Source organism: Mixophyes fleayi, chromosome 6 (assembly GCF_038048845.1).
Source record: "Mixophyes fleayi isolate aMixFle1 chromosome 6, aMixFle1.hap1, whole genome shotgun sequence".
In the NCBI taxonomy this organism is placed as follows: Eukaryota; Metazoa; Chordata; class Amphibia; order Anura; family Limnodynastidae; genus Mixophyes; species Mixophyes fleayi.
Genome location: NC_134407.1, coordinates 183,181,157 through 183,199,827, shown reverse-complemented (window position 1 = coordinate 183,199,827; position 18,671 = coordinate 183,181,157). Strand labels below are relative to the sequence as shown.

The window sequence follows — 18,671 nt, the reverse complement described above, 5'->3', positions numbered from 1 at the left end:
TAAATTGAGCCGATTAGGGTCCTCGGGCGTTTTACTTGCATTTTTTTAATCAAAGTGGAAATGCATTTTAAATGTAATATGTTTTTTTTACTAGCATTTTAGAGATCATTATAGGCTTCCTTATGTGGTTCAAGGTGGCAATCACAAAAAAAACAACCAGATGCAAATAAAAATGCAAACAATTATTTCTAGTATCCGACCCTTTTACATGTTTTTCCCATAAATTAAAAATGCAGTTTAAACGGTTTATATTAGGCCTATTGGTGCCAGGTATTCATTACTTCACTGGTCTTGTCTTGTTCCATATCTTTCTAATACCTGTAATACAAGGGTGCACTGCCTTTTAGGATGTTATATTTAGGTACTAATGGGTGATGTAGTCAGCCGGAGTGCCCAAGGTTGCACATTACTGTACTAATCATAAGATCTATATCAAATTGAGAGGTGTTCCAAAATATATTCTCGTTTCCCCCAGGTATCTCTCGTCCTAGGTCCGACAGCGCTCCTCAAACTCCAGTGAACAGACTCAGCATGTCTCAGAACACAGCGACCAACACTACCCCTCCACACAGCCGGAGGCACCGAGCGGTCACTGTCAACAAAACCACCATAAAACCTAGTGCAGTAAGTGGTGATGTTATTGCTTGCGCACATCTGGTCAATGGTTCCTAAGACCAGTGTCTTTCTTTCTCTCTTAGCTTTTTATTTTCAACAGACAAAAAAAAAAATAGCACAGAAAGGTTGAATCTGTTTCCAGATTCTCTCCTATTTTCACAGTAACCAGTATGTTGGATGACCACTTTAAGTGTTTATTCAGGTTCAAGAGAGGATAACCTATGAGAAATAGTCAAGGGTCCTTAGTAATTGGTGACGAACATTGAATTAAGGCGGTTTTGCTCTTTATCCTAGTAGAGAGTTACCTTTGGGTGGGATCAACAGATATGATAGAAGCTTCATCTGTGGCCACATTTCCTACAGCAAGCAAAGTTAGATGCGTTGAACAGCCTACTAATTTTATCTGGTGTATAGTACCATCTGTAATGGAGCTTATAAACTTTCTCTTTAATGTGGAAGAGTGGAGAATAAGCAGCGGGCTATTCTTTCCCGTTCCTCCTCCCAGTAATTCTCTTCTACAGCACTCCGATCTCTTTCCAACTTCCACTCATAACCTCAGGGAAGCTAAGTATGTTGAGGAGGAACAAAGTTCCCAGTGACTTGGGCTAGGTGGGAAGCCCAGTAATACAGCTTACTGTCCAAAAGCCTAGTCTTAACATCTCGCCACTCCTATCAAAGCTTTTCTTGACTTCCCTCGGCTGCCACTTTAGCCTATAGCTAGGCACAAGACTTCCTTATCTTGTGTGGGGACATATGGGAAAATTAAATCTAGTAGCCTGAAATGGAAGTCATCCTCAATTGTTTTATATAGGTTACAAGGTGTATTTGGGGCTCTATAAGGGTCAGTGAGATCTCATTTGTGAACAGTGATCTAATGAAGCTAGTGTTGTCCACCGCCACATCATGCACATCTGTAGAGAACCTCATCAGGGCTGCTTGGAGTTCCATCACCCCAAACAGGGCAAAGATTAAGCAACACCACATTCTACTTGTTTGTTTCTGTTACAATAGCTATAGGAATTATCTGCTCAAGACAGCAAACAAGGAAAGAACTCCCATGGACACCCAAACAAATAAAATTGAAAAACAGAGTTCAAGTAGCTGTTCTTAGAGGTTAGTGGAAACTCACATTAGAAAGATGCAAATAGAAAAAAAAGGATAGGATAGGACTATGCTGGGGATTGGTTTATAGAAAATTTACATTAAACTGTTTGATAGAACAGTTGTCACAACTCCTTAGCAATAAGAACAGGCCATATTTATTACAGAATATCGGCAAAATATATAAAAACACATGCATATGTACAAATATAGAGCACGGAATAAAGGATTGTTAGATAGTTATTTAGCAGATTGAGATATATATACACTATGACAAATTGTTTAATTGGACAAACAATGATGCTTGTACTCATAGAACTCAGAATCCTCAGGAGAGAGTTTACTGTAGGCGATTGACGAATATACTAGCCTCCAATTACCAAATTACCTACTCAGAAACTATCTCAGCTCATAGGAATTTTTCTCCAGGCTTTGTGTCCTGCTGAATAAGAACTTGATTTGCCCATCTGGTTTGTACCGACGTATGCAGTTTCTTTTTCCTTCTGAGGAAAGTGCATAACGCACTGAAACGCGTTAGGGCATTTGTTCTCCTAACAAACATACTATTCCAATAGTTTATGTTGAAATCAAGGCATCCGTTTGTATAGCACTTTATACAAAAGAATGTGCACAAGATTTCCAAAGATTAAGCAAGACAATGGGCATGCCTGTCTGATGCCCTTGTGGATTTACCAGATCCAAGGGGGTATCATTGATCCATAGTAGCTGACAGAGGAGGCTTGTGTGACCACATGGGCTTATTCTGCTGCCCTGTTTTTATCTTGACAGTTTGTGGTTTTACTGCTTGTATTGGGATTCCTACTTACTGTCCGTAACCTGATGTTGTTGTCCACTCTTGTGTTACTAGGCCACCAGACCCTCATTGACTGAGAGTACCAACTGTGCACTAGTTGTAGGAGAGTAGTTGCTGCTGCCACCAGGCTCATTATACCAAATATGGGTATTTGATATAGCTGTTACAGCACCCCTTTGCCGGTGAATATAGTTGGTTCTTCCCTACCGCTTACTTTGGATCAAGTCTGCAGGATAGCAGATAGAGGGCTGACTCAGGACACTGGGTTCAACACAGGTAAAGGACTTGAGTAGAGCTCTCTTATCTGTAGGTCACAGGATAACAGCAGGCAATAGGCGGCATGCAGGATCTTGAAAGCAAAATGGTGCTTTTAGGAGGGAATTCAGTTGGCCGTGTTACTGCCGAAAATAACGCGGCCTGCGCACTATTACTGATATTGCGGTAATACTGCACACTATTGCCATTAATATGGTAATCTTTAACGCTGGTAATTGCTCCCAGCTCAGGGAGTCGGGAGCAGAAATCGTGGTTAAAATTACCGTATTAACGGTAATAGAATTAATGCCGATTTGAGCGCCGCGGAAAATCTATTACCATTAGTACTCCAATTATGCGCACTATTACCGGAATATTGGTAATAGTGTGCAGGTCGCGTTACTTTTGTCAGTAACGCGGCCAATTGAACACCCCCCTTAGTCTCCTTACAAGGACTGTTACACACCCCTCTGTAGTGGGGATAATACACTCCAGAAGTACAACATGATTTACATTTTACATGAGGTTATACTGCCCTTTTTAATACGCATTTTGACAGGGTGTGGTCCAGCCCCCTGTCCCTTTAGCCAGTTCAGGCTGATTCACGCAGCTTGCACATGAATCGGCCTAGTTTCACACCTTGCAACATTCTTTCCGGCGGCAGGGGGAGTGTTCCTACTACCTGTCCATTCATTGCCTGGGTGAAGGAGGCTGTCCACTCCATCCTCACTGAGTCTGAGCTGGGAGATTTAGTGCGATTCAAGTCCAAATGCAACTTGCATGTAGGTTGTGTTTTAAAAACCACAGTACTTTCGATTTGAATTTGAGTGTAAGTACACTCTGCGTAAACAGTACTTGCCATATGTAGACACACAGAGTAGACTACTGTATACCTATGTACAAGTAAAATAAAATAATATCTTGGCAGTATAATCTTTTTATAGAAATTATTTTAAAATGTACATTTTTAAATACATACTGTACATAAAATTCATTTCTATAGTTTATCTTAGTTGCATACAGTTGTATGTGATGGCTACAGACACACATACGTATATTCTTTATCTCAGACTGTTGTCAGTCATCACTATCATTCCTTACTACCCCTGACCTGTAGTGGGTGTAAACGATACAGGTGAAACCAAGAGTTCCTATGACTAACACAGGACTTGAGTCGGCCGCATCTGCGTTGGAACGCTCGTGCTGCACATGGCCTACATTATTCCGCCACTCTCCTCCCCCATTCTGTCTCAAGTTGTAGGCAGTCGTAAGTGACATTTACTTTCAAACATGAATTGCATGACATCATGCTGTGTGTTTGAAGAAAGGCTCATCTTAGCAGACCAAGCTAAGCATAATTGGATTTTTTTAGACACTTGGAGACCCACTGAATTTGAAGCAGCACTATACCCCAGGTAAGTAATATTCCATATTATTTGGCATATTGATCTCCACCAAATCTGAGTTTTCAGTTTCAGGCAAAGTTATCCTTATAATATAATACCAAGAGAGAGTAAAAGCTATTGTAACATCAATATAACTAATAAGATCCCCAAAGTGGCCCTCCTTTACCTCTGAATTATTAAATCATTAGTCCAGTGTTTTAATAAGTAATTTGTGGTTCAGTTTGTTAACTCACATTATTAGGAAAGGATAGTGCTTTAAATAGATACAGATTTTTCAGGGTGGGCGAAAGGGAATTAAAAAATAAAAATGCAACATTACACATTAGTCAACCAGTGTTATGGGGGGAGCTGATGAATACTTTTTAACTCCTTGTTTTTTGCTGTTCTTTTCAGGTCAACACAACACACAGTACAAAAGTTCAGCAACAAGCGTCTTCCACTTCCCCACTGTCCAGCCCAAACCAAACAAACTCTGAACCACGTCCGTTACCAGCCCCAACAAGACCTAAAGTCAACAGCATCTTAAACTTATTTGGTTCATGGCTGTTTGATGCTGCTCTGGTTCATTGTAAACTACAGAATGGAGTTAATCGAGACAGTAGCATGACAGGTAAGTTTCTAGCGGACCTTTAGGTCTTCGCCTTATCTCAAAATTCCCATACTTCCTACCTGCAAGATTAAACTCTGAGCGAATGGGCAGGGGAGGGCGGGAGGGATTGAAAGTGTGAATTATTCATCTTACCTGCAGAAATGAAATGAATCATGTTTAAACCCTCTCCGCTATATCCATTGCTTTATCACATGCCTATGTGTATTTAAAGTGTACAACTATCAAGTCAATTTTAATAACTTTCTCCCGTGATCTGCTCCAGTGGTGGATCCATAGGACAACGGCCCCTACCCCCCTAGAAGCACGCTTACGTACTTCTGCCTGGTGCTCCATTTACGCTTTAAACTCAATCAGAGCTGTCAGGTTCATTCAGAGTGAAGAAGGGGCAGGGCTATGTTAAATTTCCACTGACACCTAAAAAAGTCTCTGTCCACCCCTGGTCTGCTCTGTGCCAGTGTTTAGGTGTAACACACAACTGCCAAATGCTTTGCGTTCACCACTTTAGGTGACAGAGGAGGTGTGTGAGCAGGACGTCCAATCAGATTGATATTCACAAACACACTTGCACATATTCGTTTGCAGCCAAGGCTTTGAGGAGAATTGGAAGGAACCCTGGGTAATATGGCTGCTAACAGGGATCAGGTTAGAGTATAGAGGAGGTTAGAAAAAGCCATTTCATGGAATGAACCAAGGAGACTCTCATTGGACTTATGCTTATTTAATAACATGGTGCAAAATTTAAGCTGTAGACCATAGCAAACAATCAGATATCAGCTTTTGGCAATCTAGTGTAATCCGATAAATAAAACTGATAGTTGGTTGCTATGACTTATAGCACATCTGCTGTGTTTGCATTGTTATTAAATGGTTTTAGCTGACCACTATGCAAAGAATTCACAGTGTACCTTTGATTATTTATAGGTTGATTCTTTATTCCAAATGAAGCATTTGTGTAAATATTATTTATTTTTATTTTTTTTCTTAGCCCAATAAGTTTGCTACTGCTGTCCTGGTTAGCGAGTGCCAGGCGCTTTGAAAAGACAGTTTTCCAACATATTTTCCCCAACACATGTATAAAGCATGTATCTAGATTGGCCAGCTATCATCTGATCACTTGCTCTAGACACATGTCAACAGCTTCATACGGATATGGCTGGGATGGGTCGAATTCATTTCATTAGACTAATTAAACCCTATTAAGTGAAACACAATCATCCATTTTGTAATTATTTACTCATTGTTGTGCACAATGTTTTCCAACTCACACCTTACTGTTACACAGACCCCACCATATGATTTTTTTTTCTTTCTTTTAAAACAATTAAAATAAAACCTTTTCTTTTAAAATTGAATTTTCACCATATTTTAAAGTACTTTCTTGTAACTACTTCTGTCCTTTGATTTCTTTCCATTTTATTTCTGTTATCTTGCAGCATCTTTTATCCAAATTCTCCTTTCTTATAAATCTTGTAAGTAGGAATCTGTAGCTTTTCCTCAATTGCGATCATCTTATTTTCCGATTTTTCAATTTCCTCATAACTGCTCGCGTTTTTTAGTTTCTTCCTAACATCTTTGTGGTCTTGTTGCTTTTCATTTTTGCCCCCCATCCCTCCTTTTAGTTTAAGTTTATTTTATTTCTATTTTTAATTTTGTTTATCCATCCTTCTATGTTGCACTGTGGGGAGAAACGTTTCATTCCTTCTGTTTTGTCAGCCTGAATGGGAACGATTGTTGGTTCAGAGTTAAAAAAAACAAAAAAAAAACCTGTTTCCAATCTTCCCCATTTGTTTCATGTCATTGATGAAGGATTTTGCACTAACCATGGTTCTTTTCATTTCTCATTCGTTTAGTTTGTTCTCTCTGAATGTACTGTTTGATATGTGTGCATGAAGTTTGTTTTATTTAAATAGATATTGTAATGTAGTTTGTTGCCGTGACCTGCATCCAAAGCAGCAGAGGCTCATGGGAAAAAAATGCATAAAGATTTGTTCTGCATTCCTGGAAACATGTCTTCTGTCAACGGCTTTGTCCTTATGTTCTTTAGTATCCGTCATGGTTATAGTCCATGATCAGTTGTGCCACAAATGTAATGTCTTTCCCTCACCTTACACTAAAAGTGAGTCCATCTGAAACTTGTTTAATGGTTTGTACACACTGGTTTGTTTGTTCTACTCCCCCTTATTTTGCATTAATATGCACACTTTGCAGACATTGTGACTTTTGAATCGCCCTGTATTACAACTGCTTCCCCTCGGCTACATCTTAATGGCACCCGACTGGCAACATTTTCTGAGGAGAACACTGAAATCTTAATGTATTATGTGTCAGACACACACACACACACACACACACACACACACACATATTTCAGATGAGCTGTTGTGAAGCACAGTTGTATTGCCCTCCATTTATGTCCATTTTAAATTCTTTATTGCTGGTGATTTTTGTTGCAAGGCTGCAGAAAACAAGTTCTCCACACAGAGCAATAGCAGGTTACAATGTATGCTGTTTACTAATAAATTAGTGGGTGTGATATTCATGTAACCTGTTTTTGTGTGCCTTCATTGCCAGTATTTGTTTTTATTGCATATATGAAAATTCCAGCCAGTTAGCTCATGCAGTAATCAAAAGTTTGCATTCCTTGAAAATTTTTGCAATAACCGCTTTCTCTAGCTCCGAACACACTTCCTGTTGTTAGTGTAAATATATGTCCCTTTCATTGAACAAAGCAATTTAGAATGAGTTCACCACTGGGAGGCAGTGGAAAGACTTCTCTGCTATGGCAAGTAGTCCTAGGTTAATTTGTCCTATTAGGGAGATATGTTTCTTATACACCTTTTTTGCACATTTTTTCTTGTGCAGTATGAAATTTGAATCAGGCGACAACTTTCTTATCTATTGCTTGTTTCTTTACCATCGGTCTTGTTCAGGTACCTTCAGAGAGCTAGGTTCTTTTCTTGGTTTTCAGTCATGCATGTGAGCTTATTCTGTGTTGTGGTGTTTTGTTGGCATTTAGCAGATAGCAGTGACAGCTCAGGGGATCCAAGGAGGGTTCCAGACACCATTGTATACTGTTCCCCTTTCACTGCATAGAGCATGCAAAATCAACACTGAGCCCTTCCAAGTGTAGAAGCACTTGATGTGACATTACAAGTAGTTCCACCAGCAGAGGGCAGTCTCAGGGTAGTGCATGGGAGACGTGTAAAGCGGATCTACTAGAAGTCTCTATTCCATGCGGTTGACACTGAATCTTTTTAGTGCAGACAAAAGTAGAGGACTAATCAGGGGTTCACTGGGTTAAAATAAGGCCAATAACATTTTTAGTTTAAAAAAGTGAAACCAATATTTATCAGCTGTTTTACTGAGAAAACCGGAAGGGAATTTTGGCTACAGGCTTAGCTGCTGACTGCTGTAAAATATAGAAGACCATAAGTCTACAATATATGGCTTATACAGAAGAGCTGCTGAAAGCAGTCATTAAATGTATATGTAAAAGATTTAGCTGGTTAAATTGATCAAAATACAGGAACTTTAAATCTGTGAGTTTTTCTTAGTAACTCTTTTACATAAGACATTTGTATTTTAGGTTTTCGCTGTCTTTTAATGCAATAGAAACAAAAGTTGACTGATTCCACTTAATCCCACTGGATTTTTAAGTATCCTCTTGTACAAGACACTGAAATATCAGCTGATAACTTGAGTGACCACAAGTTGTGCTTAGATTCAGAATTCCATGCCAAAATAGCTGTTTAAACGTACAACTGGATTTCTGCAACAGCTGTTTATTGCAGGGTGTACAGTTAGTTGGAGAGGTAGATGGGATAGCTTTTGTAAAAGATTAGCATTCTTGTGGCAACATTTTTGATTCAGAGATTATGGTCTTTCCCTGGTTTCCGCCAGTCACACAGCAGTAGAGCTTGTCATGTGTGCAGCAAATAGGCCCGGGAACAATATTTTGTAGCCTGCTTGAAAAGCAAGTGTCATTAGAAACCACGTCTACATTCAGGAGAATATTGCATGGTAGAATATTTTCCCCAGTGCTCAGAAAAAATGATGGTGCAGCCAGTAGGCTAATGGAAATTCTGTGTTCACTGGACACAAACTCCAAACACCTCATACATATCATTTTGAAACTAGTTAATAAAACATAAACAGTAATACATTACTATGCAGTGAAACCCTATAACAGTCTCGGAAATAGGCCTTGGTCAGTCAACTCTCAAAATCATATGATCCTGTATGCATCTTACTAGGATTTCCTATAGCATAATTCAGTACTGGCACACAGATACGTTTCAAAACTCTGTTTATTTATTAGTAAATGAACGCACCTAAGTCTAAATGCACAATTAAAGCTTATAATACACAAGATATGAGAACTTCAGTTTTGATTTTATAAGTTTAAAAAAAAAATGCCGTAAAAAATAATCTCATCCCTGTTTGGATACATTTTAATGTTGGTGTGTCCGAAAATATATTCAGTATTCAATTGCTGGTAGCACACACTCCGATCTGATATCTGAGCATCTGGTCCCAAAACATCCCCTGTCTCCAATAATAGCCTGTTAGAAATTGATCAGATCATTTATCAGAGTCTAAAATAGAGCTCTTTGACTTAAATGAGAATCCTTATGTTTGGAACAACAACCAAAGCATTCTAACATAAGAACCTCATGCCAACCGGGAAACACTGTGGTGGCAGTATCATGGTTTGTGGTGGTTTTGCTGCCACATGACAAAGACAGTTTGCAATAATTGATGGAACTATTAAATTCTGGATTATATTGGCAAATTCTACAGAGGAATGTCAGGGTATCCGTATGTGAAATGAAGCTTAACACAAGGTGGTTCTTGCAGCACAACAATTGCTGTAAAAGTCTGACATCTTTGCTGCTCAAAGGTTGCTTCACACTAGATACTGAAAGTATAGGTTCACATGCTTTTTCCAACAAATAAATGATCAATGAGTGAATGATAAAGTATATACTATTGTGTTATTTGATTAATTGGGTGCTCTCAATATATTTTATGCCTTAAATCAGGCCTGGGCAACCTATGTCTTTCCATGAAACTACAAGCCCCAGCATGCTCTGCCAGCTGATATCTCTGGAATAGTGATTTGGAAAACCCAAAAGACCATTATTGTAGCAGTTTGTCAAAAGTACTACGACACTGATAAATAATATGGTTAAGTGAACTTAGTAGCTGCTTATCTGCAATGGGAAGGCATGTAATCCCTGTGGTAGTGAACAGCCCACTGTCGGGGACCAAAGTAGTAATCCCTACAACCAGAGGTATTATATCTCCTCCGTATTCAGATATGCAGCTACTAAGTTCACTTAAGTATGTTATGTATTAGCTGGGTTGATACTTTTTTCTAGTTTACTATGCTATTAGTATCCATTCCAGAAACTAAAGTATTGTTTGGGTTTCTTCAACTGCATTTTCAAATTCTATCATACCATTATAAGATGACACTATTCCTTAGAGGTATATACTCCTCTAGTCTTGTTTAAGACTTGACATACTACACTAGAAGCACTCTCTTCAGTTTCTTTATATTTCCATTTCCTTGACAGGTCCCTTGCTGGTTAAGGGCTTAAAAAGAGTAGTTAGAGTGTCTGAAATATGTGTTCATGTGCAGTGGATCACTGTTTATATACTAAAGAAGACAGTGCACTGTTGTCCACACACACTAGCCTTTATTCTTTGTCATACTGTTAAATCTTTGTGTCGTTATTTCCCATGAGCCTGAGCACATGCTTTCTGGTAGTAACACTCAATCAAACACTCTCATCATTCTCTACAGCAATAGCTACACAGGCTACCGTGGAATTGCGTCGCAAAGGTTCCCAGTTGTCCACAGACACCATGGGATCAAGCACAGTGTTTGATGCCAATGAATTCCCAGATAATTACGAGGCAGGACGGGCCGAAGCTTGCGGTACCTTGTGTAGGATATTCTGCAGCAAGAAGACCGGGGAGGAAATACTGTCTGCATACCTCTCCAGGTATCACTGTCATGCACTAGACTTTTGACTTTATATCAATGGTTTAGCTTTCTGGTAGTTCCTAATTGCTTTCTAAAATGACAAGAAGTCCTGGTCATTACCTAGTGCAAATTGTATTGAAAGACCAAGAGTTCAGGTGCTTTGTAACCATACTAGCTCTCGTCCTTTTCAGCACCGCATTTGTTAACTATAGCACCACCCATCTTGCCCACTGTCACAATAGTAATACATATTTAAACTGTTCCAGTTTATATTCCTAAGGGACATGACCAGATGAGCTGAAGGAGATGCATGCTAAAGAATATGTTGAGCAATTTTCATTATGGAAATGGTGTGTAGCTCCATTAATTTCTTGCTGTGAAATGCAGACAATCAGAGCATAACACAGATGGAAATAAAGATCATAGACTGAACTTGACCTGAGCATGGAGTAGCCAGTGATACTAATACTATTGTTTTGCTAACTGTGCAATGTTTATAAATTAGTATATGAGTTTTTGTCATACTCTTATTGCAATTTCCCAACTTGTATAATCATCCTTTTTTTTTTTTTTTCTCTGTAGGTTTTACATGGTCCTTGTCCAGGGTTTACAGATAGGAGGAGAGTTTATCTGCTACCCAGTTCTTGCCAGCATTATCTTGAATTCCCCTCCTCTCTTCTGCTGTGACCTCAAGGGAATCAATGTGGTGGTTCCGTATTTTATTTCTGCCCTAGAAATTATTTTGCCAGACAGGTGAGTTTGCACAAGTGTGTTTTGTGATCTGTAGGTGAAGAATGCACAAGTCAATATTTGAAACACAATGACTGCGATTAATGCAGTAACTTAGTTCATCCTTGGCCTCCTTTCACTATGGCCCTTTGCATCTATGTACATTAATTGTATGTTATATACAGTTACAGAATTCCACTACCTTTTCATTGTTTGCCTACTTGGTTGTATTAAATATTATAGGAACACATTTTAACACGTCAAGGGATTTCCATGTCCATAAAGGACTGCGTAAAGTTTAAGGGACATGTGCTTTCAATAAAACAGTTACCACCCCTTTTAGTGGTAAAGTCGGGGTCCTTACCCTGCGATGGATCTCCTTTTGTGCTGGTAGGATCACTTAAGAAATCTAGCACCTGTAAATGAGATCTAATTAAGCAGAGCTTAGTTCTTAGGTGTATATTGTTGAAAACAGCCACTGCTATGTTATGCTGACACTTTATTTTCTAACAAGTCCTAACATGATAGCTATCAGCACTGAGGCATTCATATCTAATTGCATTGGGATGATGAAGCGGGAGTGGGAGGAGTGGTCCCGTCTGTACGCACTACTGCTCTAAGTTGTTGTTGTTGTTTTCCTTATTTTTTTTGTTTTACTGATTCTTGTGGTAGGTTGTTATCAAAGGCAGTTATAAAACGAGTGAGAAATTTTAACACTTGCATCATTTTATAGGCCCCTGGCATCCATAAAGGCTCAGCCAAAAAATACTAAGGCAAAGTAGTGCATACTGAGGTTGCTGGGAGAGAAATAATGATCGAAAGTCCCAATATATCAAGCAAAACATGTCAAAAGTATAACAAATATCAGAAAAGTTTCCTTTAGTGATTCGAGCTAGGCCTTCCTGAAACGCATGAGATGTGTTAGTATAATGATACAGCAGTACAAATTGTCTGCATATTCTCATGTTTGCGTAGTCCAAGTTTGAAAGTCGCCTGCATTATTCAACCACATCCTGCAACACAAGGACTCTCCTTCAAATGACATTCAAACCTTGGCTGCTGCTGTGTGCACTTGTATGGAATTGTGAACCGCAAACCAACTGCAGCCTTGGAGTCAGGAATGCACATACTGGGGATAGGGAGGAGTGATAGCTGAGTAAAGAAACACACAAGTAACAGGTACCCATGCTCTTGTCTACTATACAGCAAAAAAAGAGCCAAATTTAAAACCTGTTAAAAAAAAAATTAAAAAAAATGCACAAGTCTTCGTTGAATAAATCTGTGTTTAAGCTCTCCACCACATTCAAGGTGTCTCTGCTGATTGAGAGGTCCTAACAGGGACAAAATAATAAGTCAATGACAAATTAAATTACACATTGCTACTCAATTAAAATGACTTGAAGCCTACAGTTTCTGTTAGTAACCTGCTCATTTTAGTCTATGGTGTTGTCAGTTCAGGTCTTTATGGCAGCCACATCTACCCCAAAGCAATGATGATTTTATTTTGTTTTCAAAATATTTTGGTTCTGATGTTTGTGAATTTGCACTAATCTGTTAACAGTTGTAGTTTACACTAACATAGATAGATAGATAGATATAGATCTATAGTGTGTATATGATACATTTTCTATTTTTTTATTTCTAGGGAGCTGTCAAAGTTTAAAAGTTATGTAAACCCTACAGAACTTAGGAGATCCAGCATCAACATCCTACTGTCACTACTGCCTTTGCCTCACCATTTTGGGACTGTGAAGTCAGAAGTAATTGTATAAAGTTATTACTTTGCTTTCCTGCTCCTTCCTAGTGTCTGCTCTGCCCCTTAAGTGACCACCAAGTGTAATGCTTTAATCTTGTATCTATAGGTCTTGTTGGAAGGAAAGTTTAGCAATGATGACTCTGGTAGCGATAAACCAACTACCTTCCTATCACTGAAACTGAGGCTCGTCAATATCCTTATAGGAGCACTACAGACAGAGACTGACCCCAACAACACACAAATGATCCTAGGTGAGAATTGCGTCACATTTGTATGGTCCGAGTTCCAAAATGTTTTCAGAGTAATCCGCTCATGTACGTTTTTCCCAGGAAAAGATACTCATTTTTATAAATGTTCTAAAAAATATGGCTATAATCTATTATGACCAGGATACCCAATTTAATTGCGTTTTATTTTAATATTGTTCCTAGAGTTTGCTTGGTTTAAACCTGTTGCCAGGACACACACATTGGGAAGCACTGCTTGAAACAATGTAACAGTGCCTGTGCTAGCCATATGACATACTAGAGGGTAATGGGTGCGTCTAGACTTTTGGCAAGTTCAATACTGCCCTTCTCATCCTACAACGTACACTACAAAATCATATACGGTTACCTGATAATTTGAACTGTTTGCAGCAAGAAACAATATAATTTTTTTTATTATTTGCTACACCTGCGACCTGAGGCAGCTGTTCATATACACACACCCATGCATGGATCAAAGTCCTTTTGTTTCTCCAGAGTATCATCCCCTACATGTATATTGTTTTATAAAAAATGAAGCAGCCATTGGTTATGAGGATGGTATTTCTGTAATATCACCTTGGGGCATTATACAGTAAGCTCTGTCTGACTCCCTTGTTCATACTGTCGTGTATTTTGCTGCACTCTGTGTGAGTCCATTAACACTCATCTGTGCTACTTGTGTGTATTACCACATCTATTTGTTACTTGCTTATGTATCCAGCATTATGGAGTCTGTGGTGCCTTAAAAATAATAATACAGCCTGAACTTGTGTGGTTGGTCTGCATATTTAATTGGTAACAATTTGTAAAGACAAGACTAATGGCGTCATACACATGGGTAGGGATATTGACAACACCACAAGCACAGCTAGCGGTCCTGCCATCCCTGGTCATTTGAGCTTTGTCTTCTACCCCTAACACTTTAGACAGTGACTTGGAGCAGCTCTGAATTGTGAGGGAGGAATTGCTCAAACTTACTTTTATTTTACCTTCATTTATAAAAATAGGAGTTTAGCTAATCTTTTAAGAAATGTTGTCATGTTTTGTTTGCTAACTAAGCAGTATGTTCTAAAATGTTTAAACTGTGAGAAAAATAATTCAGGTTTTGTATCATGTGAGATTTGTATTTCAGGTGCAATGCTGAACATTGTTCAAGACTCTGCATTTTTAGAGGCGACTGGGAATCAGGTAGAAATGGTAAGAGCTTTAGTTATGTCATGACATTTGCATTTTCTATTGCTTTTCAGTGTGCTTTCTAGACTTGAAAGCTGTTTTACAGACATAAGATTTTTTGGGTGTTTCAGTATTTCTGAACCTCGTAAAGGGCTTGCTGTTCTCATTAGTACTCATTTATTCATGCAGAACTAGTCTGTAGTGTAGTAAGAAGAGAATGACATAGCACATGCCTTTCTTTTATATTTGTTTTATTTATTTTTGACCACATCTGTGGTTTCAGTGGTCAGTCACTTTTTCTTTTTTTTCCCCCTTGCAAGTGATTGACTGTTACCTCCTCTCAGACACCAGATTCATTAATTTAAGCCAGATGCAAACGTAGTAATTTGATTTAACAAAGCACAGTATATGCTGCATACTTTCCATTTGTCTGACTTGTGTTGTACAATTCTCCTGAAAGTGCTATCGAGAGCACACAGAATAATACTGAGAATCACCCAGTCAGAAGACAATTTGACACGTGCTATATCTGTACCCATACCATGCAAGTCTACACTTTTGAAATATGATTAATCTGGAGTCAGACATGGCTGAGTAGGGAGCCAAGGGTATAGCGGCAAGAATGGTCTGATGGTAAAACACTAAGCAAATCCCCCTACTTCAAAAACCAATCCATAGTGGGAGTAGTAAAAGCTGCTTATGTAAATGGTGGACCTGTTCTAATTTATCAGTTATTGAGCCTTATTACGTGCAGTATACACAGCGCAGGCTCAACTCTGAACTGGGAAGTAAATTGCCGTTTATATACCCTCATGCAGATGCAACAAGGAGGTATGGCCTGTACTACTTCTGTCTAAACTGCAAGCGGAGAGCGCTTCTGGTCAAAGCTACCAATGTCAACACAGTTAGTGTTGTGGTCTATGGAAGCAAAATATTAAAATTCACTAAAATGTACTTAAATTAACGCAGATTGTGTATGTAAATGGGGAAGAGAGTACATTTCATGTGCAACTCCAGCAAAAATCTTTTTTTTGTTTTTTCTATATATATTTAACCAGTGCATACCTATGTATGTAATTTTGTATTTTTGGTATGTAGATTGAAAATAATCTAATGAAAAGTCATAGCCGAACAAACAGCAGCATCAGCACAGCCAGTGGAGGCAGTAACGAGCCAACTACGCCAGACAGTGAGAGGCCAGCGCAAGCATTGCTGCGGGACTACGGTAAGGTTGATTCCATTTTTCCTCGAGAACAGTTTATATGCACATCCGTCAATAAGAAGACTTAAAAGATAATATGTATAACATAAGCAACTTGATGTACAAGAATAGTGAAAGGGCTGCAAAGCAATCAGCTTCTAACTTGTTAGATCAGTTTGGATGTGTCCGAGTGGATAATCGGGTCAGCCAATTTCATCCATGGCCACTAGTGAAAAGGCATTGAGGACCTGGAAGTGGTAGGGAGCAGACTTTCATTGAGGTCCAGGCGCTTGTTTTTTCAATTCGGCCCTTAACATGTGTAGCTAGTAGGAAGTTTACTTTACAATAAATTAAAAAGTATAATTTGAAAAAAAAATGTTCAATTTACTTTTGTTAGTGGATGAATAAACTCTATGATAAGCAGGCATGCCTGCCTACAGCTGGACATTGTGATGAATTTCTCATGCATCCTATTTGTGGGATTGTGCTCAGCCATGGGGTATAAAGGGTGCCGTGCTGGGAGTAATGGTAGCAGTCTGATGTGCTCCCTGGCTTAAAAGGTCTCTATACGCTTCGTCATTTGAGGGGGTCTGTCCTCTACTGTCCTGAACTTGACAGCATGATCTCTCAGGCCACATGAGGAAGGAGTTACTTTCTCCCAGTTAATTCCCCAAAGTCAAGAGCCCAGTGTGTCTGGTCCTTAAGTTTCTCTGGAGGGGCCAGTCCTTTGCCCCACGTGGGGGTCACCAAAGCGGTATGCAGGCTTGGCCGAGCAAGCATCATGGTTCCAAGTCTACAGTCTGCATGACCTGTTCCATCCCCACCCAGAAAGCTTTGTGATGTGGACCTATGTCTTGCTCTTTTGGGACCAGTGGTTCAGGTCATCATTGGGCCCATGCATCATAGACCTCTTTGGGCCTCCCCCAAGCGATTCTTTTCCACTCCCTTCATAAGAGACAGCGCGAGGAGAGTGGCCTTTCAGGGGGGCTGTTCAGTCCCTATTGTCATCAGGAGTGACTGTCCAAAAAGATCTGGAGGGTTTGGGTTGTTACTCAAACCATTTCTTCATATAGAAACTTTACTTTCGGGCCCGTCTTGATCCAGAAGTCTCTAAACCTGCTTGTGCGAGTAGAGAAATTCAGGATTAAGTCGGTTTGGTTGGTCATCAACACGATGCAGCAATTCTAATTTCTCGCCTCCATGGACATAAATCAAGCGAGTCTCCATATCTCAATCTGGGAGTGACATCGCATCCTTATCAGGTTTGAGACGGAGAAATCCCATAAACACTTCAGAGCACTACCCTTTGGTTTGGCCACAGAGCAATGGGCTTCACAAAAGTCATGGAAGCTCTCAAGGTCCAATGCGGAGACGGTCATATCTTACATGGGCGACCTTTTTATAAAGACAAGCGCTGTCCCTCTGCTCCTGACCCATTTGCAGCGGAAATGCTGGAATCGCACGGCTGGGTGTAAACTATTCAGTCTGGTCAGAGCCCAGTATATGATTTTTCTGGATCTATTCTTCCACACCAGTTAGTCTTTTACTCTCAGACACGTCTCAATCCTCCATTACATGTAGCAAATGGGAAAAATTGTATCTTGCTTTAAAGCACTGCAGTTTACTCGTTTCCACACAGGGATTTTGCAGAACCAGATTTTAACAAGGTGTTAAAGGTCCAAGCCTCAGTTGGGGTCTCTACTGTGGTGACTGAAGGAATCTCAGCAAGTGGTGTCTCTTCTCCATCTGGGTCTGGACCTTTGCGACCATGGATGTCAACCTGCAGCGGTGATGCTGGACCTCTGATTACAGTGGCTCAAGAGGACACTAACTTCCCATAAACATTCTGGAGCTCAGAGCGGTTCTAAATGCTCTGTGACAGGCTCAGGCCCTTCTAAGGAGCAGACCAATTTGAATCCATCAGATACCACAGCTGTGGTGTATGTAAACCACCAAGAGGAGATCGGGGTATAAATGTATGAAGCTGCAGGTTTTAAAAACTGGAGATGTTGCCTATAGCAACCAGTCAGATTAAAGCTGTCATTTTGTAGAATGTACTAAATAAATGATAACTAAAATCTGGTTGCTATAGGCAACATCTCCACTTTTTGACACCCACAGTTTAGTAAATATCCCCCCTGGAGCCATTTGACGATGGAAGAGACAGCCAAAATTGTGTGCTGGGCAGAATGTTACAGCCCATCAATCTGTGCAGTTTTTATCTTAGAGGTGGACAATTGGGAGGCAGACTTGTTGAGTCAGCATGCCATTCATCTTGTGGGATGTGCCCTCCATCCTGAGATTTTAAATTAGATTGTGGGGAGGTGAGGTCAGATGGAGGTTGGCATTATGGCCTCTAGGCTAAACCACAAAGTAGCTCAGTACTGTGCAAGAACTAGGGAACGCTATGGCTGTCCCATGAATGGTACAGACTAGTGTATCTTTTTCCTCCAATCACCATGCTTGTGTACTACAAAAGTCCAACAGAGAGGGTGTCCCAGTAATTCTTGTAGCACCAGACTGGCCAAGAAGATCAAGGTGTGAAACATTCTAAGCTTGGCAACAAAACAACCATGGAGCAACTTTTAAATTGACATGCCTCTTTCCTTCTTACAGGATAGTCTAGACCAGGCCTGTCCAACCTGCGGCCCTCCAGGTGTTGTGAAACTACAAGCCACAGCATGCTTTGCCAGTAGACAACCAGTTGATAGCTGGAAGGGCATGCTGGGACTTGTAGTTTCACAACACCTGAAGGGCCACTGGGGGGGGGG

General features: G+C 39.8%; 1 protein-coding gene across 6 annotated transcripts in view; it reads left to right on the top strand.

The window, feature by feature from the left end:
• Positions 1-18,671, top strand: part of RALGAPB (Ral GTPase activating protein non-catalytic subunit beta) — a 70,028-nt gene that overhangs the window by 30,360 nt on the left and 20,997 nt on the right. For all 6 annotated transcript variants that reach the window (XM_075177526.1, XM_075177527.1, XM_075177524.1 and 3 more), the window contains 8 exons: positions 476-624; positions 4,585-4,801; positions 10,611-10,812; positions 11,376-11,546; positions 13,168-13,282; positions 13,385-13,529; positions 14,659-14,723; positions 15,798-15,924. In XM_075177526.1, the coding sequence (XP_075033627.1) occupies positions 476-624; positions 4,585-4,801; positions 10,611-10,812; positions 11,376-11,546; positions 13,168-13,282; positions 13,385-13,529; positions 14,659-14,723; positions 15,798-15,924 (1,191 nt within the window). The remainder of the gene's footprint in view (positions 1-475; positions 625-4,584; positions 4,802-10,610; positions 10,813-11,375; positions 11,547-13,167; positions 13,283-13,384; positions 13,530-14,658; positions 14,724-15,797; positions 15,925-18,671) is intronic.